The following is a 27,136-nucleotide window of genomic DNA, read 5'->3' as shown; positions in this document are numbered from 1 at the left end:
CCATGTCCACCGCCTTGGCTGGGGCTGCGGCTCTGACTGCCCCCTGCCTGCTAGCAATGACATGGCTCTCTCTCCACCACGTGGTCCGGGCCCAGCTCCGCAGCTCAACGCCCACCTGTCGTGCTCTGAGGCCCGCCTACCGCAGGTGGTGGCCCTTTGCTGGTAGGTGCTTCTTTGTTGAGTTCAGACTTGATCATTCTTGATATTTCGTGATGCCAAATCGCAAGTCTCCAAAGTGTTTTTTCTCAGCTGTGACTGTCAACTCCTTAAGGGCAAAAACCTGTGCTCTGGTGGCCTTTGGTCTCTCCTCACAGGCTGTGCCGACTAGAACATCCTAGCATCCAAGGCACATGCACTTGTCACCTGTTGTACTGACTTCTGGCCAGGTCAACTAGCTTGACCCTAGTTCCTTAGCGATTTTCCTCAGAATTCAACATTCCACTGTAGCATCAACCACTTTCACCTGAAATGCGTGTGAGGGGAGGAGGCAGAGTCGACGCTGCCCTTCTACAAGGGTGGAAACTGAAGCCAGCAAGAGGACAAAGCAGCCCAGGGCCCTCTCTGGCGTTTTACTGGAGCCCAAACTGGAAATTCTGGTCTTTGCTCCAGACCTACTGTTCCATGAATTCCAGCATTTCGAGGTGATATTAGAAAGTATGCATATCTTTATATGCATCGCCCTGCTGCTTAACTTCCTCACTGCTGTATCTATTCTGCACAACTGTCCAAACTGCACAGATTTTCGGACAGGACTCCTTCAAGACCCAGAGAACTGACCACCTCCTGTCACTACCACCAACTCTGCGTCAAATGAGAGACAACCTGTTTGACCTGGATTATTTTATATAAAACGTAAGCAGTACACTTACCAGATTTGAAGACTGCCTTGGAGGGGCTGGCGGCACAATCTGAAGTGGGGTGCGTAGTGGCTCAGTCAGTTGAGCGTCAGACTTCGGACTTCGGCTCGGGTCATCATCTCTTAGTCCTTGAGTTCTGGCCCCACAACGGGCTCTATGCTAACAGCTTGGAGCCTGGAGGCTGCTTCAGATTCTGTGTGCGTCTCTCTGCCCCTCCCCCACTCGTGCTCTCTCTCAAAACTAAACATTAAAAAAAAAAAAAAGCACAATCTAGAGCTAGACAGAATTAACCTTAAACATAAAACTGCCAGTTATTTTATCAGCAAAAATGGCTTTTTCAGGGGGACCTGGGTGGTTAGTTGGTTAAGCATCCGACTCTGGATTTCAGCAAAGGTCATGATCTTGCAGTTAGCGGGTTTGAGCTCGATATCGGGCTCTGCGCTGCTAGCAAGGAGCCTGCTTCGGATTCTCTCTTTGGCCCTCCCCTGCTTGTGCTGTCTCTCAAAATAAATAAACAAATAAACCTTAAAGGGGGGGGGGGCTTATTTGGAAGCAGCCGAGAATTGCAATCCAGGACAAACTGGCAAAGACAAAACCATAGGGAGGTTCAGAGGACAACGGATAGGAAAGCTCTTTTATAGAGGAAAGGGGACAGCTGGGAGACGCTGTTATAAACAAGTCAAATGAAGGAAAATGAAAGCGCCCAGTATCGTGGCTTCTCATTGGCTGAGTTGTGACAGTCTCTCATTGGCTGGGCTGTTGCCGGGGGGAACACCTTTCCTTAAAGGTTTTGAAGGGTAGTAAAGTGGTATCACCTTGCAAGGAGCCTCTCCTCCTGTAGCGTCTGCAGTCCCCAGGAGTGGTAGGGCCTGAGAGCTGCCCCTCCTGGCCTCCCAACTCCATTCTAAATGAGTTTTCTTTTTATTAGTTTTCACAGCTGCTTAGGTTTAAATCCTTTCTCGCCCCTTGCTCAAGCTCTCTGTTTCTCAGAGTTTGGGTTTGTAAAATAATGCTCACTGTTTGGAACAGTGCCTGGCAATTAGTGCTATATGTCTTAGTTATTTACTATTGTTGTTAAAGATTAGTTATTTGGGAAACAAATTCTTTCTTTCTTGTGTGCTTCATGCTCTGGCCACAGGAGTCTTCCCTGTGGCGAGGCACAGTCCCTACACTCATCACCATGGCCATTTGGCTCCAGTGCCAGCTCTTCAGCTTAGGAGACTTGCTCCAGGTTTGTGGCAGGTCCCTGGGGAGAAGCACTCGGGCAGTCAGATTAGTCACCAATTCTATTTACATACTAACGACTAAAAGAGTTTCTCTCTAAGAGAAGATCTCTGGCCTATTTTTTTAAAAAGTTTATTTATTTTGAAAGAGTGCATAGGATGGGGAGAGACAGAGAGAATCCCAGGCAGGCTCTGCACCATCAGCTCGGGCGCCTGGACTCACAAACCATGAGATCAGGACCTGAGCTGATACCAAGAGTCAGACGCTTAACTGACTGAGCCAACCAGGTGCCGCTATCTCTGGCCTATTAACTTTCGGGTGCAGAGGATAGGAGGAAAACAGGCTGTGTGTAGTCCAGGAGGCCTTTTAAAATGGGCATCTGAGTGAATGTCACTGAATTCACTTCACCTTTTAAGCCAGGAAACTAGAAGGGACCTTCTTTGAACTAAGGATGGGAGTGGATGTTTCACAAACCTCTCAGAACTCAGACTTGGAGCAGTAGCCTGATGCCTTGTGTTGACCCCTCTGGTGTTTAAGGCTTTCCCCCTTTGTGGATGCAAAGATAGGGTGTGGAGATCTCTCTGGCAGGAACTCCAGAGTTGAGATCCAAAGTGATTTGGTCTCTTCATGAACCTTGGGGTGGTCACTCACCTCTACTGCTAGAACTTCTCTTGGGAAGCTGTTACAGATAAGTTCGCATGGAAAGCATCTGGAGGTATTACAGACTTCTGGATGTAGTTCTTAGTCAGCTGTTTTGAATATATAAGACGCTCATTCCCTCCCATGAGCTTTTCTCTAGGCAAGTGTTCTCTTGTTAGCAGCTGCCCACACTTAGGTATGGAAAAATCCCGTGGCTGCTAGTTAGAACAAGTGTGCTAATGGCAGCAAGTGGGCAACTAGCTAGTAAAGGACTGGGGGAGGGAAATGAAGCAGCTGATTTGGTTTTGAAACATGGACCATTCTGGCTTGAGACTTATCAAAGATATGTAGCCCTCAGACTTCCATAGTCTCCCTTGGCTCGTAGCAAATAAACTAACCTTTCCAGGCAGGAGGTAAAGGGTACAGTACGTAGGGGCCTGGGTTGGTAGGAAAAGCAGCCGGTTTGGTAGGCAAGTGCTAGAAAAGAGGCAATCAGTCTCTTAGAAACCAGAGGTGGGGGGTCTCTGAGACTCCCTCACCCTTCCTCCCTACGAGTCAGGGTATTTTTTTCTGCTTAGATTAGGTTATTTGCTACAACTACCAATCGTTCCCAGAGTCAGGCAAATACCTCACCTTTGCAACTTTTCTCTCTTTTCTCTGTCCTCTCCTCTCTTGACTTAGTCCAGCAGAAGTAAGAACACAGGGTGGTAAGGGGCCAGTTGTTCAAATCCACCCAGGCTTTGGCCAGATCATCTGTGCTGAAGGGGAGACATTATTTGTTTATTCAAAACTAATCAAGAGCTCAGTATACTTTGAAAGAGTGTATAGATCACTATTTTCTTCATCTGCACATTCAGTAAAGACCAAGAACCTATTATTACATATCAGCTGTTGTACCAGGCTCTGAATTTACAAAGATGAAAGTTCACGTATAAGAAACAACCTCATGATTATAGGTTATTAGTAGAAAATTTCTAATTTCCAAGGAAATTAGACACATTGGACAAGTGAACTTGAGTATTCCCAAATGGGGTGGGCACTGGTTTATGATCCCTGAGCTTATGAGCAACAGTGACTTTCTCCACTCCTCTTCCAAGCAAGTGTTCCTGCCATGGAGGATCTCCACACATCCCCAACCACCCACAATGTCTGTGTGCACACATTATGCACAGCACCTGGGTAGGAAGCAGGAAGCCCAGCAAGGGTGTGTAAAGTACACTCCCTACTTTCCCATACTGAGGCTATCTCTGCGCTTAAAACTATGCCAAGACGGTTAATAGATTGTCAACTGCAGAGTGTGTTCTAATACGACTTATTGAACATGACAAAATCCTATAGAAAATTTGGAATTCGGTTATAGGATTATGCATTGTTGTATGGGATCTGGAATATACATACATATATGCAAATAAGTGTCAACTACAATTTCTCACATGGCAGCCCACCCAAGGTCATCAAATGAGTAGACTGGATTAATGGTCGGTCCTCTCCATTCATTAATTTACTCTCAGCATGACTTTAACTCAGTCCGGGACTCCTAGTGTAGTAATTGGTATTGTTGAGTCTTGCAAAACCCTAGAGAAAACACAACAACATCACAAAGGGGATTGTGCTCCTGTTTACCAACTGCTGCAGCTGGTGACGGTTTTCACAACCTCCCCACCTGGAGGAGGAAACAGCTGCTGGTTGCTGATGGGCTATTGTCCTCCAGCACCTCTATGGTCTGCATGGCAGATGATACATGAGTGTTGCAATCTTTAATCCCTATGCTTATTCTGCTGTGGTAGTCAGTTGGGGAAGGTCATCGAAAAGATGACCGAGTTGACCGGAGTTGGACCCTGGCATTCAGAGGCTCTTCACTCCCTCCCCTGTCCTTGGAATGGGGGTTCCACTTGCCTTTTCTATCCCCAGAGGCTGCTCCAAGGACACAGCCTTGGTCTAGTTGGGAACACCTGCATGGTGTGCATGACTAAACCCAGTTAAGCCCTCTTTATATGAAATTTTAAGATTTGGTGGGCAGGTGTGTGATTCATTCATCTTGCTGCCACCCAAGACAAGCATTGAATACAAGTCCCCTTTGCTTATTAAAACTGCCACCTACCAACCTGGAGCGGGCTACCTCTTTCTTCAACCTCTCCCTGCCCTCCAGGTATGGGGGCCAGTTTCTGATTCCATCCGGGAAGTCCCAGGGGTTGTGAACCAACATCTCCCCAAACTTTTCCTCCCATCAGTTTCTGTATCTGTCCTGTCATGATGACTGGGAGTGGTCAGTCATAGCCTGCCCTAGCAGGCACTTACCTCCTTGCCAAACCCCCATCCAGCAACTTGCTCATGTTTTTACCCTCAGGGCTCTGAGAAATCTTTCAGAAGGGATTCAGGATGGGGAAGAGATGGGCGGGAGGGAGGAACTCTCCTTAGCAGGAAGAGTTTGGCCAGGCCTGTCTTTAACCTGTACAACCAATGCATAGACAAGTTTTCTGGCACACGCCCAACAGGGAGGTAATGGCTGCCCTTGAGATAGTGATCCTTAACCAGGAGGGTTTAGTACTGTTTTTTTCGAAACTGTTTCTGGAAGCCCTGGAAACAGTGTGGTCCATTAACAAGCACTGTCTGTCTTTGAAGACTCCTCAATAGGGGTTTGCATCCTTGAATACAAGGCGAGGAAGCCAGAGGCCTGGGACCTTTCAAGCTGCCTGCCTTCCCCACTCTGCTGCCAAGGTCTGAATCAACACCACAGCGAAAATAGCAGGCAGTGTCTCATGCTCTGCCCTGGCTTGTCCGCCTGAAGAAAGTAGGAGAATGACAGGAACGTGGAGCCCCCAGTAGGAAATGTGATTTGATGACCTGTGTCTTTTTATATGCCTTTAATCTGACTTTCAAGAGGGTCTCCTGGGCTCATGTTTGGTTCTTGTTCTTAAAAATAATTTTCAAAAGTATTTATTAAAATACCAATTTGTCATTCTCATTCACATCTTTAACTGTGAATAGTGATTCATAAACTGAATTTTGATAAAACTTGAGCAAACTTCATATTTTAGATGATTACTGGGCAGGCGTGAGCCCTTTATGAGGAACAGCTGGCCACTGCTCTGTGGGGCATGGCCTGGGCTCCGCTTCAGGGGCACATTACAAAAAGCAGACATTACCCAGATGTTGTAAAAACACATCCTGATGGGGTCCCTGGATGGCTCCGTCAGTTGATCATCCAACTCTTGATTTTGGCTCAGGTCATGGTCCCAGGGTCATGGGATTGAGCCCCACAGCAGGCTGAGTGTGGAGCCTGCTTAAGACTCTCTCCCTCCCTCCCTCCCTCCCTCTGCCCCTTCACCCAGCTCAAACTTTCCCTCTCTTAACAAAAACAAAAACCATCCTGTAAAAGCACTTTTTGTGTTCGGATTGAAGATCCAGTACAAATCTTCATCCAGTGGAGTTTAAAAAAAAATAGGTCTATTTCTCTATTAGCAAAACTTGAAAATGATTCCCAAGAACACTGCACCTTTCATGATCCTCATTTTCTTTTCTTTTTTTAAAATGTTAATTTATTTTGAGAGAGACAGAGGGAGGGGTTAGAGAGAGAGGAAGGAAGGATCTCAAGCAGGCTCACAGCTGTCAGTGCAGAGCCCAATCTCATGAACCATGAGATCACGATCTGAGTTGAGATCAAGAGTTAGAAGCCTAACAGACTGAGCCACCCAGGTGGCCCAGAGAGCATGATCTCATTTTCAAGCCTGAGTGCACATTCTTCTCCACATTTCCAATTGAGCCCTGGCTTTTATGTGCCACAGCCAAGTGCTAGGGCATGAAAGAGGAAAACAAATCTCCTGGCCTTAGTATGCTTGGCCTCTTGAGCGAGGCAGGATAAGCAAGCGACAAGGAAACAATTGGGTGATAGTTGCTGTACCTGGTGGCAAAAATGTCATAACATGATTTGCATGAATGTGAGAAGGTGGTTGTGACATGGTCTACTTTGCATGAAGTGTGATTGGTTTCACTCCCTCTGATGAAGTTCTTCACCACAGTGCATTTTATACTCAGATTTCCTGAAACAGGTTTTAGCAAGGAGCTGGGAAGGTCTCTCAGTAGGAAGATCGAGCTGGCAGTGTTTCGGGGAGCTCCTGGGCATTTGGCAGTTGTCCACAGTAAGAACAGATGAAGATTTCCTGACAGGCAAGAAAGCTGGGAATGTTGGCAGTGTCTTTGGGGGTAAGCATTAGTAAGCTGAGCTAGTGCTCAAATAAAGATACAGAAATGGAAGAGGTATGGAACTACATAAGTAGTTCATCTGTCAGAAGGAATGGGGAAAAAAGAGCTTCTAAGAATAAGAATCTAAAAAGACCAGTTGACTGTCAGATGAGTTCTGATTCTAGAAGACACTCTCGGTTGAGGCTGTCTTCACTCTGACGCTTTGCCCCCTCAGGCAAGCCCACCTCATCAAAAGCTGGCTTTGAAGCGATCCAGCTCCTGGGCTCTGCAGACATCTCCCCTGGTCAGCAGTGTGTCCAGCGGCTGTCTTGATGGCTACTAACAACATTCACAGCAGTCCTTCAAAATATCCTCCACAGGGCTAAAGCACTTTCTTGTGGCCAAATAATCCAGTGGTCACTACCATAGGTTCTTGGACACATAGCTCCAAGTGGCTACTAGGGGGTGCATAGGAGGAGCAGAGAGCATACCAGCTTGGGCTTACCACTGCAGGAAATCCCTGGGACAAGAAGTGGGCATTGGCTCCCCATTTCAACACTGGGTGTTCCACACCATCACTTACTTGGTCTACTGAACTCAGGTGGGTCTTTACAGGAAGATACCTTCCTTTCTGGGCATTAACATTCAAGTGAACGCTTCCTTAGCCATTTCCTAGTGTCTCAAGGCCTGGCCCCATTGTATGGTCCCCAAATTGCTCTGAATCCCTCTGTACCTTCTTTCTATCCATGTGCCGACCATGTACCCTGCTTAGCTTGTTGGAACAAAGACAGACATTACTGAGCTCCTGCCTCTCTCTGAAGCAGGCAGAGATTGCTTGAACAGGTGCCAAGGGGCTACTATGGGTCCTGAGGGCTTGACCTTGACATTCCACTTGAGTCCTGGGAGCATTGCATTTGTATTCTTCATTGCAATTCTCACTAAACCTGGTTTGGTGTAAAGAGAAGTTAAGAAAGCATCTTCCCCCCAAAAAACTGTGTTCGGGTCAATAACTTCTGGCACTTTGAAGACATTATTCTTTATGTTATAATCTTCTCAAGTGACCTTAAAAATGTACAATCATAGACAAACCTTTGAAATATCTGACATATTTCCATATTTCCATCATGGGTGGGACAGGTGGTGTCCATGTACTGAAGAGTGCTCCTGGGAACACCACCTGCAGAGTGGGGGGAGCAAGATGGGCAGAGGGGAAGCTGAACCATGATGCAGTTGTTGGAGGAACTGCCCAGCGCCATGAGGAATTCTGTAGTTGCGAGGGTGCTTCAGGTACTCCAAACTGCAGTAGCTCTCTCATCAGGGCACTTCTTGGGGGACTCAAAGAGGGGAGGAGGTGTCACGGTCTAAAGGAAGGGAGCTGGCAGCAAACAATACCCACTAACCCACCATGGGCCCACTAATAACGAGAGACCAACATTATTTAAATTATTTATTTTTTCTAAAGTACATCTCATTCAAATCATAGAATAGTCTGATCCATCTTTTTTCCCCTCAAGCACAACTTACACTCATCTCAGATGTTTGTTTTTTCTTTCTTTCCCTTTATAAATCTTACAGGATGGATAAAGATACACTTTAATGGACAAAAACCATCACTCAGAGTTTATGAAAAATACAGTTTCCCAGGTCCACTCCCAGAGCTCCGGAGTGTCTGGGATGGGTCCTAGGGATGCAAAATTTTAAAACTCTCCCCATTAATTCTGCTGCAGGTGGTCCTTGAACCATCCTTAGAATAACACTGCCTAGGACCTGTCTGTTATCTATTGGAAGCAATTTCAGGAAATCCAGGAATAATTAAGTATACAGAAATAGCTCTTCTATAAAATTTCCATATAAAAATAACAGTATTTATTTACAAAGTTTGAGATGCTATAAAATAATACATCATATTAGGTTAGGTACTTCAATCTAATAAAGTCTACATTAGGCAAGTCAGGTGTGGTGTCTGCATTCCCCCTTCTCTTGTTTAAACTGCTTAAAGCATGTGGCACCACAGTGTTTCCTTCATGCAGAAAAAAAAGCAGACCTATACTTTCCGGAAATAAAACCCAACAGCACATGATCAGAGTAAAGCATCTCCAAATGAAAAGTTGAACCAACTTGTGATTTGGGCTCACAGCCTTTTTTTTTTTTTGTCTAAAAGTCAAGTGTGGTGGTGGTAAACCAGATACCTCCAGGAACTCACAGTGCTGAATCACGGTCCTCAGAGCTCAGGCCTATGGAGCAGCCAGCGCAGTTGGCTGGCTGAGTTCTGCTTTCAGGACACTGAGAAGCTGAACCTGCCATGGTGCTATGAGGAGAACTACAATGTGCTCAGAGAGGTCTTTGAGCAGAAAAGTGTCTGGGTCCTCTACTTTTTAGTATGAAAAAAACTTTGACCTCAGTCATGAACAAGCAAAAGAAAGCATCAGGCCATTATTAGGTGGTGCCCAGAATGCTGAAGACGATGCAATGTGGTGACAAGACGGTGAGTTTGAAGTGGTAAGGGCTTTAAAACCCACACAGGATCTGGGGAAGCTTCCTTGTCATGCTGAGAGACATGGACAGAAAGAGGCTAATGTGGTACAGAAGGGTCCACTCATAACCCAGCCTCTTACGCCTCCTCCTACTGACCAACATGCAGGACGGTCTTTGCTTATGGAGAAATGAATTTCTTCCCAGGTGTGAGCTCTAACCCTGGAGTCTTCCAAGCTGAGAGGCCCAAAACTGACACCACGGCCTCATGGTGGGGACTCGTGGGTGGAGTCCCACCTCTCCGCAGTTGTTTAGCACTTAGTGTGGCAAAGGACTGTGCTAATCCAAAGGCTGTTTGGAAGAACTATGGTGGGAGTGCGGTTTTCAGGAGGCCATGTGGCCTTCAGAGGGGGAATAAACTCTGGGTTGTGGTGCAGCGTCTGCCAGACAAGCTGAGGGAGGTTAGGCAAGTCAAGCTCTCAGCTTGTTTCTGAGTGGGGTAGAAGAGATGTTCTCCTCCATTCTGAGACCCTTAGTGGTGAAAGGGGGAGTCTGGCTTCTCTGTTTCATCTAACTGGCTTCCAATGCAGCTATAAGCTGGGAGCCCTTGCATTCAAGAGGTCAAAACAGCACTGAATTCTATAGCCCTCTATGTAAAGCAAAGGCTGAAGAACAATGCAAGATTTCACCTTGACTGAGAGAACAGCTGCACAGAATGCACGCAGGAAACGAATACACTTTGTTGTCTTGGTACGACCACGAATGGACATCTGCTGCCACTTAAGTTTCCATACTTGTCAGAGATCCCCCAGGCATAACGGAAGGGTCAAAGTTTTGTGTCCCCAATTTTTCCTTTTTAGCATGGAGTGAATGTAGATGTCTGTGGGGATACTGGATCTCAAAGGCTGGGTGAGTGTAACTTTTCAGAGATCCCTCAGAGGGGCTAATTCCTGAGAAAGGTTATAATTTATGTGGGCATTTAGTTTCAATTTTTATTAAAAAGGTTAAGATCTTAAGCAAACATCAGACTTTTCCCTTTGAGTAATAGCATGGCTTGAATGGAAGTTAAACTAACTGACCACTGTACCGACTGTGATTTAGAGGTCAGGGAGGCACGTTTCTGAGGGTCAGACAGCATGGTGCAGGCCCCTGACGCACACCCTGTGGGTCTCCGATTAATACACATTTAAGATCATCAGTGCCTGGGGATCACCACCTTGGGTCATGAAAATGGGGAACCTATTTGTGAAAATATCCTCAGGGAGTCTGTGGCTCCACTAAAGCCAATCCACATGCAGAGTACAAGATTATCTTTTATCTATCTAATATAAGAAGTAAATCTTTATGTATTCAACAACTTGAAAAACTAGAAGAGACGTGATTGCTTTTTGATGGTACAGGTTCCACTGCAAGGTGATGGAGGTAATGAGATCGTCCTAGATGAGTTAGAATCTTCTCTTGGTTTACAGATACTGCTGGTAGCTAAGTTTGGTTTTCTTTTAAATTCCTTAACAAATTCCAAAATGTATGCTTAAAACAGGAATGGTGTGACCTTTGTGACCAAGTGCATGTTACGGGACAGAGTGGTGTGTTAAGAACATATAGAGACGTCAGTCTTTTCAACTATCTGACTCAGGACAAATGTCACTTTCTGGGGGGAGGGCTTCCCTGGCCACCCCCAGGCAAAGTAGGCTTTCCCCCACTGTCTCCGTACTCTTCATATTTTCTCTTAGCACTAATCATTCTCGATGTTTTCTGTTCTGCAGTCACTCAAATACCCATTGGAGGATTCAATCTTGACATTCACGGTCCTAACTCCCACCCCATACTCCCTGCTGAGGAGGCACAGTCTTAACGTCTACATCACAGATCTGTTGGGTAGAGACCCTTCTTCCACATGCCTGAGACAGGGAGCTGGAAAGGTATTTAAAGGGCCCTTCAAGTGAATCACTAATAACCAGGCTTCTCTGAGTGTGGTTTTGAGAGAAACCGCTCTGGCAGCCCCCTCCCTTGTATCCCCGCCCCCGCCCCAGGAACACACGCTGCCACCATGTTCTGACTGTCCCAGGGCTGAAGTGACATCTGTTCTTGGAGCAACTCTGCTCTTCTAAAAAGAGTCATGGCTTAGCAAATAGCCGAGTGATAGATGGCTAATGTGGCCACGTCTTGATGAAATAATGCCTCTTTAATTTTCTGATAGGGGCTCATTTGCATTTGAGGACTGAGCCTGGCTGTACTTTTCAAGTATGGCAGGGTTATGATTACAACTGTAAATTGTGTTAATGGAGTTATCCTCTCTGACCCTGGTAAAATGGCAGAAAGTACATAACACTTTCTCCCCACCATTTCTATAAAGCATTAGATGGAAGGAAACGAAACATGTGGACATGATCTGTGACGTTTTCCAGGGACAGTGCACATCACTGAGGTGAGGGATCACTGGGTTAGCACCCCTGTTCCTGCCCCCTCCCCAACGCCTTCCAAGATCATAAGGCACGATTCATGTCAGCACTTACTGAAGCTGTTTTCATCACCTTGTCATCGCATGAAAAGAGTAAGTAGATGAGACAAATTCTCAGTGGGTAGAAGGGAAGCTGGGACAGGTGCCTGGGTGCCTTCAGCACTGCCGTGGACCCTGGCAGTGTTGCCTCCCACACAAGGGACTAATGTGGCAGGTCCGGTGCCCCCTGTTCAAGTTCTAAAAGCAACAGGAATTTACTGACCGAATGATACTATGCACTTGAAAGGGTTAGTAGCTGAACTGACCCTTGAGGGGGAAAAAGGCCTCTTAAAAAAGCTCCCCAAAGGGTGGAGTGTGACCAGCACCTTCAGGAGGTGTGTGAGTGTGCAACTCCAAGTGCTACTCCTATAGAGAATCCTGGAGAGTGTGACCATCATTTCCTAACATGTTGTTACTTTGATTTCTACATGGACTTGTGGTTAAGTGCTGAACTTTTCAAAAATCTGTTTGGGGGAGACACAGAGTAACAATTTATCTTTCCAAACATGTCACCTCCTTTTCTGCTCAGGCAAGGCTTTGCACCAACAACATGTACTGGTGACCACAGTGTGATGCCAACAGATGTCCTTAGCAGTAACTGAAACACATCACTGAGGGACAGAGGCCACGTCCCACAAAGAGCACACACCTACGTCTGGGATGGCCAGTGATGGGCACTAATAACATTACAAGTCTTTGGTTGCTTAAAAAAACAACCCTGTATTTTATCAGCTTAAAACACTATTGCAGCAGAGACTAGAGAAGGGGGTGGTACCCCAAGAACTCCAACAAGGACTTTGCTGTTTGGTGCAAGAATGATCAGTGTACCTATCACAAGTGTTGCTGTACAGGTCTTGGGACCTGTATACAATACTTTGAAGACTACAGGGCTAGCTGTGGCCCTTTGCTCAGGGCCCCCTCAAGTTATAGGGATGCACGTAGTAAAGGGGGTTAGCACTGGGGTCAGTAAAGGAGGCAGCGGTTTGGAAGGAAACTTGGTTTTACCCGCCCGTGTAGCTGATGATCTTCAGGTCGGAACTGTCTTGGAGGCCCTTGGGGACGGGCTGCAGCCTCGGCAGGATTTTGGATCCTCCCGTGTACCCAGTCGAAGACGTGCCCCAGAAATCAGGCTGAGCACAATTCTCTAAAAACTGCCTCAATCTCTCTGTGCCCTTGGCCACTCTGAGTCTGCACTATGGCTTATTTCTGACAGAATGACTGTTGTCTCAACAAACTTCTGTTAAAGCTGTATGTCCTCGTGTCTTAATTTTCATGGCCTTAATAACAAAATTTAGGTCAGCCAAATCTTTCGCCCCTGGCTCACTCTATGCAGAGTGGCAGAACTTTAAAACGGTATCAGAAGGCATCTGCGCTTCCTGAATGGAGTTAGAAAGGAACTGATTTGGGAGGAGCTTGGCGCTGGGCCCAAAGGTGTCAGATGCATAATCCAGAGCATATCCAAATGAGTTGAGTCGAAGAGTTATTTTCCAAGATTATTTGCTCTTCTCAAGGCCTTAATGTGAAATTAAATTGAGGCTAGGCCATGTTGGCAGAAGTCACCACACTCCCCTGAATATTCAGAGAGGCAGGGACTGTGAACACACCAGTGCAGTATGCCCAGTGGCATCTTTGGCTATGAATTAACAAACTGTAGACCGCACTGCTATGAATCCAATTATTTGGAGTGATCAACGTTCTTCGGTGTTCCTGTGAAATGCTGAATTATTGGGTTAATCTGAAATGCAATTTACCCACGAATAAACCCGATTAGGTGATTCTGGTGACTGAAAATGTACAAAAGGTGACATGTACAGGAAAACACTGACGTTCATATTCTTGAAAAAGACTTTAAAGACAAAAGTAATGACATTTGGTTCATGTTCACAAATTGCACACCAAACAAGTACTGCAGGGGATAAGCAAGGAATTCGGTCATGGGAATTTGTCTGTTTTGTTTTAAATGAAAAAGCTATATGAAATGCATTAACTTTGATTAAAACTATAGATACAATTTCCTTCTCTGTAAAACTTCCAGATTTAGAAGGCTGGCAAAGGCAGTGCTGGCAAAGTAATAATGCACGTGGAAATGCTTTTCTATTTTGGCTTCCAGAAGTAGCCCTAAAAAAAATTCTATGCACCAATGCATTGGCTACTAATGATCATTTCAGTTTTACTATAAATTATTCTAAATGTCACTTAAGTACTTAGGAAGTAGCGCTTGCTCCTTTCTAGAAGCCGTCTAAGGCAGCTGATGCGTAAAGCACATCAACCAGATCTCAGCTAGTCCCGCAGCGCAGCCTGGGCCCCTCAGCCCGCGAGGCCTGCCATCTGCTCCCCGCGCTGGCCCGCTCCCTGCGCTGGGGCCCTCTCACGTTCACTTCTGCTTGTAAAAGGCAGCCCAGGCAAGGAGGAGAAACACAACACGCACGACGTCAAGGACTGTTCATGACAGAGATCCTGATTCTAAGGAGGGTGATGTGGGTGTGGGGGAACAGAAAGATCCCACCTTGGGGAAGATAAATGAGCTTCATTCATGCTGCCAATCCTTGGGGACTGTCCCCTCTACCACCTCAGAAAACCTTTGTCTGCGGTGTGATCTATTGCTCTGTTGTTTAAAGTTCTCATTCACACTATGTTAGCTTTTTTCATCTCAATCATCTCAGCCTTCACAGAATCTGCTTATTGTGTTTCCCTAGTTTTCACTGAACACACAGTGCAAACAAAGGCAAAGACTGAAGAAATCATCTCAAAAACAAGAGCTCACACTAAAAACACACATGAGCATCAACTAGCAAAACGTGGGTTTTCTCCTGGCTTTATTCTGGGGAGGAGGAATCCTCCTCCTCATCTTCCTCGTCGTCGTCGTTGAAGGAACAGGGGGTCTCGCCTCGGGACTCAGAGCAGTGAGAGGCCGCACTGCTGGACTGGTGACTGTTTGGGGCAAGGAAATGCCCGGTTGCTAAGGCCACTTCAGCATCCAAGCACAACCCTTGGTTTACACTAGCAAACAATTAAAAACAAACAAGCTCATTAATGTGGCGAATGTTTTAAGCATTGTAAAATGTAGGAATCAAAACACGGGAAAGGAGGTGCCACTGGGGAGCTCTGCCAAAAGCTGCTCCAGACCTGGACTGCAGTGACACCTGGCCCCGCCCCGCGGAGAGGGTCAGGGCTGCGTGGCTTCTCTTCCTAACCCTGAAAAAATACGTACCTTGATTGGGACAAGGTGGCACCAGTGGTCAGGTCTAAATTTGAAACTGATTGGGTAGAGTTCAAAAGTAGTCCCTGATTTAACCAAGAAGGTCCTGTGGAGATATCTACGGGAGAAAACAGAAACAGAAGATGCAGGTGCGCTGGGAGCTCGGTGGCTGCTGCCGTTACGGTCTCGAGGAAGCAGACAAGGAAGGAGGGGAGCTGATCTAAATCACAGCGAGGGGAGTCTCCCGCCTTGGGGAGAATCCAGGGTTCTTCAGAGTGGAAAAAAAATATCTCTAGGACATAAGAACAGCAAAAAAATACAGGAAGGCAGACTACAGTGACGAATTCAAATTAAGCCAATCACAGACTCCCAATATTTTCTCTTAACACCTGGAGAGGGCAGCTCAGAGCACAGTGATTGCTGAACTATTCCTGGACACCCACTGTCCTCACCACCAAAGACTCTGGTGTTAAAAGCCAAGCCAGGAGTGGGTAAAAAAAAGTCAAATCAGAAACAGGTAAAGAAGGACAGACCCACGTTTGCTAAGCCCCCCACTGTACCATCTTTTCACATGTGAACTAGCGAACGCAGCGCTATTACTCATCCATTCTTTATCCGGTATCCTGGGCTTTGTAACTCAAACAAGCCCTTATTTTATTTTTTTAACGTTTATTTATTTATTTTGAGAGACAAAGTTCGAAAAAGTGGGGGAGGGGCAGAGAGAGAGAGAGAGTCTCAAGCTGAGCACGGAGCCTGATATGGGGCTCAATCTCATCAACCATGAGATGATGACCTGAGGTGAAATCAAGAGTCCGACGCTCAACCGCTCAATGGACTGAGCCACCCAGGTGACCCAAACTAGCCCTTATTTTAAAAGGTCACACGCAGTCACATTTTTAAGGAGGGTAAGACACGGGCATTACTGTTTTAGTGTGCATAAAATATTTTGGGTATATCCTTGCAATCTTATTTTCTGCACATATACCATATTTTCCCAGTCACAGCCCTGGTAAACTCTTATTATAATTTTATTTGTTTAATACTTGTCACATTACCTAGACTATTAGCTCAAAGGTGGCAGTGACTGAAACACAGAAGATCTAAATGTTACTGAATGCATGAGTATAGTCTCTTTCAACAGTAAGTTTATGAAAGAGGTGGAAGAAATAATAAAAATGTATTCCTAAAAAGAAATTCTTTGACCTACATTACAAAATAATACTGAATGTACACTCAGAAAGTATAATTTAGTAATGAACCTTTATTAGAGTTAATTGAAATTGTTCTGTAACTAATTACTGTGCAAAAACAACAACAAAACAAAACAGAAAAGCCCCCACAACTCTTCTGGACTGGGACTGGGAACCCTGGTACCCTGGTGCTGTCTGACCAAGTGAGAGGCTTCCTATGTAGGAAAAAAAGGTCACCGAATGATTAATTTTAGAATGGCTGTGTGAACCTTTTCTTTAGAGGCTAAGGCAGCTGTGGAAAAAAATTCAATTCTAAGAGGAATACCAGACTTTAAATATATTAAATAAGAACAAGCCTGTGCAAGATGAAATTAAAGCCAGAATCCTGTGGTGAATATTAATTAGTACATCTGGAAACTTTCTGTCAGAACATAGCTATTTACTTGTTTGCGAGCACATACCACATTAAACTTTCTTTTCCACAATGGCATTGAAACGCCTACATTTCTTTCACATTATCGTAAGATCCACACAATAGTTCTCACAGTCTTACTCAAGAGCCATTCTGTCCCTTTGCACACTAAAGGCATACATTTCTTCTTTTAAAGTAACCAGAGTCTATATCCCAGTCTGCAAATGAGGTCACAAAGAGATCAAAACCACAGAGCCTGCCTAATTGCCCTGAGCCTTTTCATTGAGAATAAGGTAAAATAAAGTTCTGGTGATTTATTGAGTAAGCCCTTTCTTCAGACCCTGCTGGACTTCCAGTCTGACTGGGCTGCTAATAAAACAGCAGGGCCTGCTCTGGGAGAGAGGGGGAGAAAGGAGCATGGCGGGGTAAAGATATGGAGCGAGCTGACTGAGAGCCAAAAGAAGGGGCCGCACTTGCAGCAGGTGGATGGTGCTTGTTTTGAGAACCAACAGAAACCAAATCTCAAATTAATAAACTCTTGCGTTTTGACCTAATGTCCAAAACCATAAAACAATGTAAGAATGATGGGTGCCTGGCTGGCTTGGTCGGTAGAGCATGCAATTCTTGATCTCAGGGTTGTGAGTTCGAGCCCCACATTAGGTATAGAGATTACTTAAAAATAAACTCTTCAAAAAAATAAGAACTACCTCTTTGCTTATATTTGATTTAATATTCCTTAGAGCTAATATTACAATGCCTTCAGAAGTGATGTGATATTCTAGGTGGTAATACTGATGGAAACTAGCCAAAGCAAAGACCGAAAGCATTGTTTATGCATTAAAATTATATGTGCAGAATATACCACAGTCTTGGGAATTATGACAATCACAAAGGTTTCTGACTCAGTGGAAAAAAATCTGAATTACAGAACCCGCAAAATATACAGTTTTTGTTTTCTAGTATACTCAGTATACTCCTAATTTTTATTATTATTTTCTAATGTTTATTTGTTTTGAGGGAGAGAGAGACAGAGCATGAGTAGGGGAGGGATAGAGAGAGACAGAGACACAAAATCTGAAGCAGGCTCCAGACTCTGAGCTGTCAGCACAGAGCCCAACGTGGGGCTCAGACCCACGAACCGTGAGATCATGACCTAAGCTGAAGTCGGATGCTCAACTGACTGAGTCACCCAGGTGCCCCTACTCAGTACGCTTTTAAAACTCACAATAAAAAAACAACCTAATGCAAAAATGGGCAAAAGATCTGAATAGACACTTCTGCAAAGAAGATACACAAATGACCAATAAGCACACAAAAAGATGCTTAGCACCATTAGATATTAGAAAATGCAAAATAAAGCCACAGTAAAATATGAACTATCTCATGTCTACAAGAATAGCTATAATGAAAAAGACGGACAATAACATCTAAAGGAAAAGTATAAGGACAACACAGACCCCTCACATGCTGCTGGTAGAACTATGAAACGGTGCAACTGCTTTTGGAAAACATTTTGGCAGTAACTCAAAATGTTAAATACAGAGTTCCCATATGACCCAGCAACTCCGCTCCTAGGTATACAACCAATAGAAGTGAAAATTTATGATCACACAAAAACTTGTACAAGAATGTTTATAGCAGCATCATTCATAACAGCCCCAAAGCGGAAGCAATCCAAATGTCCACCAACTAGTGAACGGATAAATGAAACGTGCTATTATCCATACGATGGTAGTAAAAGGGCATGAAGTGATGGCACATGCAACAGCATGGATGACCCCGAAAACACAAGGCTACGTCAAAGAAGTCAGTCACAAAGGCTATGTATTGTATAATCTCTCTATATGAAATGTTCAGAATGGACAGATCTACAGTGGCAAAGTAGATTAGTGGTTTCTAGGGCTTGGAGGAATGGGGGGGTGTAGGGGTTTCTTGGTGAAGTGATAAAAAAAAAAACTAAGACACCAAATCACATCCACCTGATTGGGAAAACAGAACACTTCCATTCTTCAGGTGATAAGGTAACTTGTGAAATCAAATTAATAAGGCTCTGGCATCATCTGGTAAAGCTGAAGCCGCAAGTACCTCTGGCCCAGCAGTCTGACGCCATACCTGGGCATGGGGGCACTGGGTTATTGTTAGAGGAATGTTCAAAGTAGCACTGCTTTGTCATATCAAGAAACTGGCAAACAAAACAAAACACCACCCTAAAGGCTTATAACCAGTAAAATGAAAAAAAAAAAAAAATCAATGGTGGTATAGTGATACAATAGAATTCTACACACCAGTAAAAATGTATGAATTACAGCTACATAAAATCATGCAGACGGATGAAAAGAACATGATGTGGAGTGGAAAAACCCCTATCTCTAAAGAATATATCACTATGATCCCATTTATATAAAGGTCAAAAATAGGTAAATCTGAACAATAAACTGCAGTTTATTGTTTATGGTTTTTGTTCGTATTTCTAAAAAAAGCAAGTGATGATAAAAAATAAATTTAAGAGAATGGTTACATTTAAAAGGGCAGGGAAGGGCACAGAATGGACTTTAACTTTATACAAGAAAGGTGTTCGCAGGTTAGGGTTTGACATTTAATCAGGGACAACACGTGGAAGTGTTAGTTAACATACCTGTGATATAACCTTCCAATGCCTTCGGCACCAGTGACTTAGCAAGTTTCAGATCCTCCAGAGAGCATTTGCCTGACTCCAGGCCAAAGGACATTCCCATCCGCTTCAGTACCTCTATGTCATCATGGATCTCAAAGGTGTTGTCAAAATTAAAAAGATATTCAAATCTGCATCAGAAAACAAAGTCAGAATGGCGTTTCAGTGGCATAGGGAGCGTCTGCATAGGGCTTTCCTCTGTACATTAAATAAAAAGAATGAGGGCCTAAATTCAGCTATAGTACTAGAACTTACCATTCAGAGCAGTAAGAGTCATTCTGCTGTGTTCAGAGGAATGACATCTCACATATGCTACTTCACCAATTAAAACAACTTTCTTATGATAGACAGCAGGAGTCCATAAACTTTAACCCTCTTTAATCTGCTACAAACAGGGGTCAGAAACTTTGGTCTAAATCTAGTCCTTTTCTAAGTTGTCTTCAGCTTTGTCAAAAAGATAAAATAGTAGGAAAAGCCTTTCCAGTTTAACATTAGACATCCTTACTAATAGCCGGCCTATTAGGTTTGAGAGAGAAAACCATTTTGGACGCTTACTTCCTGTTCATGAATCAAGTATCAGCTACAGCATACTTTGGGTAGGTAATAAATGGAAGACTTTTAATAAACAAACCAAAACTCAAATCCTGCCTTAAGAGCCTAAGAAGTGAAACATCTTAAGGAAAAAGTACCACATAAATATATGGTACATGTTCCTGTTTTTGAAAATTCCCACATCAGGATGCCCAGCTACCTGGTACATGTTTAAAACAAACAAACAAACAAACAACAAGGTGAAATGTAGGAGCACACAGTCCTTCTCACTCCCGGACTTGGCCCTGGGGCACCTTCACTGACAGGCCTCAACTCTACTGGGACGCAGTGCAGATGAGATGTTCTGGGAAAATGGTGGGTTCACGTTCTCATAAAACTCTTACTAAAATCACCTAAGGTAAGAATTGTTTACGCTAGGCTTTAGATCAGGGCAAAAATTACAACGTACTGTAAAATGCCACGTTTAAATAATCTGAAGTATATAAAGCTGAATAAAGGACATTAACAAATTTTCAAGAAAAAGACCCACAAAAAGTCTGAAGCGTGTGCCTGTCATAGGGATGATTCTTGGCAAATGTTAAAGGCAGATGGTTTTGTAAATTTAATCCCTCTGATGAAAAACCTCCAGGCTAATTAAGGGGTAAAGACTGCATCATCAGAGCAATGGAAAGACAAGGCTTTGGGGACCTACCCTGAGTAACAAGCCTCCACAAGCAGCTCAGAGCCTTCTTCCCTTTACTCAGGGAAAGGCCGGCAAAGGGCAGGGTTCAGTAACCACCAGGGATGGAAATCTTACTAGACCCAGCCTGGGGTGAACAGAATCCACAATTCCTTTAGACCGATGGCTCCCAGATTTTTCTGCTACCCTTTTTAGGTTTAGAAGACTAAATGATGAAGAGAATTTAATAATCCCTCATGAAACAAGAGGTAACTGGAGAGAGGAACTAGAATTCTAAATCTGTTTCTCCTGAAAAATATGTTAAACATTCTCTAGGATTCTCAGTTTTATGAGAATATGTTAACACAGTCCCTTCAGATATAGGTTTTCGTGTATGAACAACACAGACATGCACCATGGCTAGGAGCTTTGGGCGCCTAGTGGGCTAGGTCCTTTTAAGAATTTATCTCTGACTCTTGAAAACCAACAAGTTAAATACTGTAATTCTTACTTCTGTGGAAGAAGCATCCAGATCCAGAGAGGTTAGAAAACTGTAGTGAGAGGAAAAGACTGAAAAATGGGTCTTCTGACTTCAAAGCCTACATGGTCCCTATTTTTAATGGTGTCTAGAGTCTTAACTATTAAATACTTTTGGAATCCCTGCTCGCTGTTTTTCTTTTTCTTTCTGGAACCTTATTATTTAAGTGACCTAGAATCTCTGTATGCCATCAAGATAAACAGGGAAGCGACACAGCCCGAGAAAAGAGTGGTGAAGCCTGGAGAAGGCCAAGCCCACGGGAAACACTGTGGCTCAGAGCAGACCAGAGGTCCCAGTCCTGGACAGCTTGGGGCTATGCCTCTGGTACTGATGTAATTACTGAGCCTTCATTTGCTTTCAAATGAATCCCAGTTTGGTCAGTAAGTTATATGCTGACTCCTTGAAACAGCAGCTAATATTTATAACGGGCTTGCCTTGGGTCAGACCTTTTATAGACACCATCTTATTTAATCCTTACAACAAGGCAGCATGTGATAGAGGCCTTGGAATCACCCCTTTTGTTCTTCAGGAAACTGCTCTGAAGCAGTTACGTGGGGGGAGCCACACACACTTGCCTCCGGCTCCCGGTACTCCCTATTCCCTCCACTCTCTCAGGACCCCGGTCGCACGCTGAGGTCCACCACTTTTTCACGAAGGGTAAAATAAATTACAAATTAATTCTTAGCAGTATTTTAAAAAACTGCTACTTCTCACTTGCTGTGATAAATATCATCAATCTTAGTTAAAATGTAAAAAATTTAAAAATAGAACTACCATATGATCCACCAATTCCACTTCTGGGTATTTATCTGAAGGAAGTAAAATCACTAGTTCACAAAGATATCTGCACCCCGTGTTCACTGCGGCATTGTTTACAACAGCCACGATGTACAACCTGACTGTCCACTGACATATGAACAGATAAAATAAATGTGGTTTGTGTGGGTGTGTATAAATGGAATACTTGGCCATAAAAAAGAAGGAAATTCTGCCACTTGCAACAATCTGGATGGACCTTGAGGCATTATGCTGACTGAAGTTAAGTCAGACAGAAAGACCAATACTGTATGACTTCACTTATATATGGAATCTAAAAAAAAAAATTGACTGACAGATGCAGAGAACGGATGGGTGGTTACCAGAGGCAGGAGTGGGAAGTGGGCGAACAGCTGAAGGTGGTCAAAAGGTATAAGCTTCTAGTAATAAAATAAATTAAAAAAAAGAAGAGACTGCATCTAGCATTTTCACGTCCATTACGTAACAGAGAGAGGCACACTCAACTACGATACAGTAAAATGAGGAGGCATGGGTTTAAGGCCACACGTTGATGTAAGTTATGTCTACAGTAAACCAGGGCAGTAGGTCACCAGTGAGCTGACCTTGTCGCAGGCCCTCAGGGATGGCCTACTTCCAGGCTGCTACTTGCCCAGGGTTAGCACATGCGCGTACGTCCGCACACATCTTGCCTGGGCTCCAGGCCCTACTATGGATCTAGCCTGGGCCGCACGGTGCCAGGCACCCGCCAGGCAGAGGGTGAGTGAGGAAGGACGCGCAGGAAGACGACAATACTCTGAGTCTGCAGAGGGGTTTCACATGCCCCAGGAGGTCAGCCTCCACCCTTCTTTATGTTGCAGAGGATGCGAATAGGATCCCAGGAGGCCAGCCCTACTCTCTTCCCCTAGTTCTCCACTCACTTGTCACTGGAGATGCTGCAATCTATGACTGTCTTCCTGCTTGTGTTGATGATGATAAATGGCAGCTGAATGGCGGAGTTCAGGGCTGGAGGGCCCTGGTTCTGCTGTTCATTTTGCCGATTTCTCTGAACCAGGTTTTTGAAAGCGATTTGCTGTAATGACCAATAAAAAGAATATTGTCATTTAATGTGGATAAGTGAATGAATTAAAGTAAATACTTAAGAAATAGTTTAAAATTAGACTATTTAAAAAGGCCTTCCACCTATGAGTTCATTAAAATTAAATATTTAGAAAAAAGATTAAAATGATCTAAGATACATCTCAAGGGAAAAATTACATTTAAATGATGTTTAACATCACCCTAATGTAAATAATGGGACCCATGGTGTCCACCACCCACAGAAACAGGATCTTACGTATCTGGGAGAGCTCCCTAGTGCTTCCAACTCAGAGTGACACGGAGAGAATGACACTAAGTGAGCTTCCATCTTCCAATTATCTAACACAGACTCTGGGGAGTTTAGGGTTCAATACAGCTTTTAGACAGTCTAGCTTAGGGATAATGCAAACTATATAAAGCCACAGAATCCTTTCTTCAAATGAAATCTATGGGGCACCCACTATATAAAACCTATACTAAACCCACTTTGTACAAGTCACGTTGCTCTGGCTGGTGCAGTGGGGCCGGGAGTCCAGAACTCACTGGCTCTGCCCTCACTCACCCCTCAGGTTCCTAGGGTACGTCCCCAGCTCCCCATCCTCAGGGCGCAGTTGGAATCGGGCCCAAACAGCTCCTCGCCTAACATTTTCCAGGTCAGAAACGGAGGCTTAGCACCTGTAAGATCTGTCAAGGCCTGAATCTTTATACTGACTCTTGCTGCTAATTTTAGTATAACCATTACTTGCAAGTCAAAGAAGTGACTGTCCACCCCGCTCCCTTTTAAATTAAAGGCAAATATGTCATAGACTTCCACACTAGAAAGACTATGCAATTCAACTTTTTCATCTGCTCCTGAAACAGAGGGGTTTTAAATGCTCCTGAAGTCAGATCCATTCGTTCCCTTTCATCAGGGCGTCCCATCTTCTCACCCAGTCGTGATGAATTTAAGTTATTTTCTATGTTTTAGCAATCTTACCCTAGGATTGTTGATTTTAGGTTCCAAATCGTAACAAAAGTTTGATTGAGATGATTTTTATCTTAGCAGTGCCTGGGGGGCTTAGTCAGTTAAGTGTCTGACCTTGGCTCAGGTCATGATCTCACCATTCATGAGTTTGAGCCTCATGTTGGGCTCTGTGCTGACAGCTCGAAGCCTGGAGCCTGTTTCGGATTGTGTCTCCCTCTCTCTCTGCCCCTCCCGTGCTCTCTCTCTCTCTCTCTCTTTCTCAAAAATAAATACACATTAAAAAAATTAAAAATACATTGTTTTTATCTTACAGTGACTGGGTACTATCCCTAAAAAGTGAACATTTATGGGGCGCCTGGGTGGTTCAGTCGGTTAAGGCTCCAACTTTGGCTCAGGTCATGATTCACGGTTCGTGAGTTTGAGCTCCACGTCGAGCTCTGTGCTGACAGCTCGGAGCCTGGAGCCTGCTTCAGATTCTGTGTCTCCCTCTCTCTCTCTGTCCCTCTCCTACACACTCTCAAAATAAACAAACATTAAAAAGTTAAAAAAAAAGTGAACATTTGCTCTTAAAATGTACAAAACAGATGAGATACCAATTTATTCTAGCCCCAACAGTGCGTCCAAAAATCAGTATCAGTATCAATCACTATCAAAAAACTATCACTGCCAATACTATCAAATGTTATTTCGGTCACACTTCATTATTTTCTGCTGCTGAAGAATGAGGGCTGTTTTATATTCATTGCTTAATTTACTTAATGTTGGAAAAAATATGCTATTATTGTAAAACTGAGAAAAAGAATGAAATGTTTGAGTACTTCTGCCCAGATTCTCTTCCCTTTTACTAGAAAAAGCATCTCAGGAGATGCTCTCATACTCTGTTGAGCTTTGTGGCCCTAGTGCCACAGGAGGATCTCAGATTAGGAGGGAATATAAACAGTAAGAAATAAGAGTTCTTATATATTTATGACTCACTGTTCAATATTGTGTACACTGAACAGCATCAGAGATTTTTCAGGTAAAGAGCAGTAATAACATACACAATGTTATTTTGGTAGTAGAAAAAAGAATCAACTCCCATTTGTTTTGGACTGATTTCCTTATTTGTTGTCCTCTGTTGATTCCCTTCAGCCTGCTGTTCTTTTCCACGCATATTAACAGCAATTTTGGAGGCTGAACAGCTTCAGGTGTGTTCAGACATTCATTTTGCTGTGCATCAGCAGCCCTGGAAAAGGTTTCAGGGCTGGTAGGGACAGTTGTATGGATGAAAGCAGGGTATCTGGATCACTTCAGGTGTAATTTACATTTCCTCTCCTACATTTCCAAGGATAAATGAGAGGCCGTGACAGTTAAGTAGAACTTACCTGTGTCATGTGATGTCAGTGAGGTGTGACATTAACTTCTTAAACATTAAACTAGCTTTGCCATGGCAAATTATTAGTGTTCAGGCATATATTTATTTTCCATGACAACTTCATGAATGTTACTTGATGAAGGAGAGAAAAACAAAACACTAGCAGGAAATAAGCTGTATGTCTACCAGAAGACCTGATAATATTTTTTCAGTTATACTTTGGGTTTCATTTTAATATTCAGAGAGACCTACTTTATATATGTTGACAGCTAGGTTGCCCCTGGGTTGAAAGCTTCTATAATTATTTGGTTTGAGAGAAAGAAGAGGAAAAGAGATTTAGGATTTAAAAAAAAACACCACAGTGTTGGGGGCACCTGGGTGGCTCAGTCAGTTAAGTATCTGACTTTGGCTCAGGTCATGATCTCATGTTTCGTGGGTTTGAGCCCTGCATCGGGCTCTGTGCTGACAGCTCAGAGCCTGCTTCGGATTCTGTGTCTCCCTTGGTCTTCGCACCCCCCTCTTCCCCTCACGTTCTGTTGCTCTCTCTCAAAAATAAACTTTAAAGTAAAAAATAAAAATAAATAAAAATACAGTGTTCATTAATGAGCAGGAGACGGACAGAGAGGGGGAGACACAGGTCCAAAGCGGGCTCTGTGCAGACGCTTAACCGACTGAGCCACCCAGGCACCCCTCAACTTCATTCTTTATGAAGGCTCTGTAGGTATGTGAACATCCCATGAGGGTGATCGTGCCCAGGACCATTCTTTCTGATAAACACATAATTACAGGCATACTAAAAAACAGGTTTTTTTCAGTAACATTATAACAGAAAGCAAGTTCCACAACGTTCCATGAAGGTTTTGGGAAAATCTAAGGAAGGAAGACCTGGCACAGAGGGGCGGCACTGTGAGCCAGTGGCAAACAGTGCAGCGACAGCAACAGCGAAGGCAGGTGGGGAAAGAGAGCGACAGTGTGGGTTAGAAGCCAGCACCTGGCAGGCCAGGTCTCAGAAGGCAGAATTCCACAAGGAGGAGCATGGGAACAAACTGTCAGTTTTCAAGTTTGTTCTTATTTTTTATTTAAGCTGCAGAACACTCTCTTCAAATAAAACCTTATTTGGAAATGCTGTATAAAAAATACATAAAATGCTTGCTCCAGCACTAGCTCCTCAGGGAGGTCCGATGGGGTTCAGTGTGCCGAGGAGACAGGGAACACAGTAAGGAAGACATGGCCTAAGCAGGGTGGAGACGTCACCTCCGGGGCCTGCCAGGCTTGGGCAATCTCTGCGGCTACGCCTCTGCCCCGCCCTACGTCCTTTCCTGGTTCCTTCCCCGAGATTACGCAGGCCTCTGCAAGGGCTGAAAGGTCTTCCCTTGCTCCTCTCATTTATACAGGAACATGAAACAAATGAACAAAAATTAGCACCTAGAAAGTGAAAAGGCAGAAGTGCGGAATATTTAAAAATATCTAACATATTCTGTCCATTAGTCAAAGGGACTGCTTTAGAAAAAAACCTGCTATGATATTTGGTAACTCGTTACCTTTATTTCTGAAAAGTGGATTACATCAGAAATTAAATAAGATCTAAGAGTTGTCAAATCAAAGTGGATTTTATGAGTGGTTGAAAACTTTTCATATATAGACAACTTGCAGATTTTAAAAAAAGCATAAAGGGGCGCCTGGGTGGCTCAGTCGGTTAAGCCTCCGGCTTCGGCTCAGGTCAGATCTCACGTTCGTGGGTTCGAGCCCCGCGTCAGGCTCTGTGCTGACAGCTAGCTCAGAGCCTGGAGCCTGCTTCCGGTTCTGTGTCTCCCTCTCTCTCTGACCCTCCCCCTCTCATACTCTGTCTCTCTCTGTATCAAAAATAAAT

General features: G+C 44.1%; 1 protein-coding gene across 5 annotated transcripts in view; it reads right to left on the bottom strand.

The window, feature by feature from the left end:
* Window positions 1-8,336: 8,336 nt before the first annotated feature.
* TFDP2 (transcription factor Dp-2) overlaps window positions 8,337-27,136 on the bottom strand; it is a 113,204-nt gene continuing 94,404 nt past the window's right edge. For all 5 annotated transcript variants that reach the window (XM_029940129.1, XM_029940132.1, XM_029940130.1 and 2 more), the window contains 4 exons: window positions 22,789-22,940; window positions 19,311-19,477; window positions 15,086-15,191; window positions 8,337-14,874 (listed from right to left, as the gene is read on the bottom strand). In XM_029940129.1, the coding sequence (XP_029795989.1) occupies window positions 14,691-14,874; window positions 15,086-15,191; window positions 19,311-19,477; window positions 22,789-22,940 (609 nt within the window). In that variant the 3' untranslated portion in view covers window positions 8,337-14,690. The remainder of the gene's footprint in view (window positions 14,875-15,085; window positions 15,192-19,310; window positions 19,478-22,788; window positions 22,941-27,136) is intronic.

Source organism: Suricata suricatta, chromosome 5, assembly GCF_006229205.1.
Source record: "Suricata suricatta isolate VVHF042 chromosome 5, meerkat_22Aug2017_6uvM2_HiC, whole genome shotgun sequence".
Taxonomy (NCBI): Eukaryota; Metazoa; Chordata; class Mammalia; order Carnivora; family Herpestidae; genus Suricata; species Suricata suricatta.
Note: the sequence above shows the minus strand (reverse complement) of the source record. Positions and strands in the feature narration are given on the sequence as shown.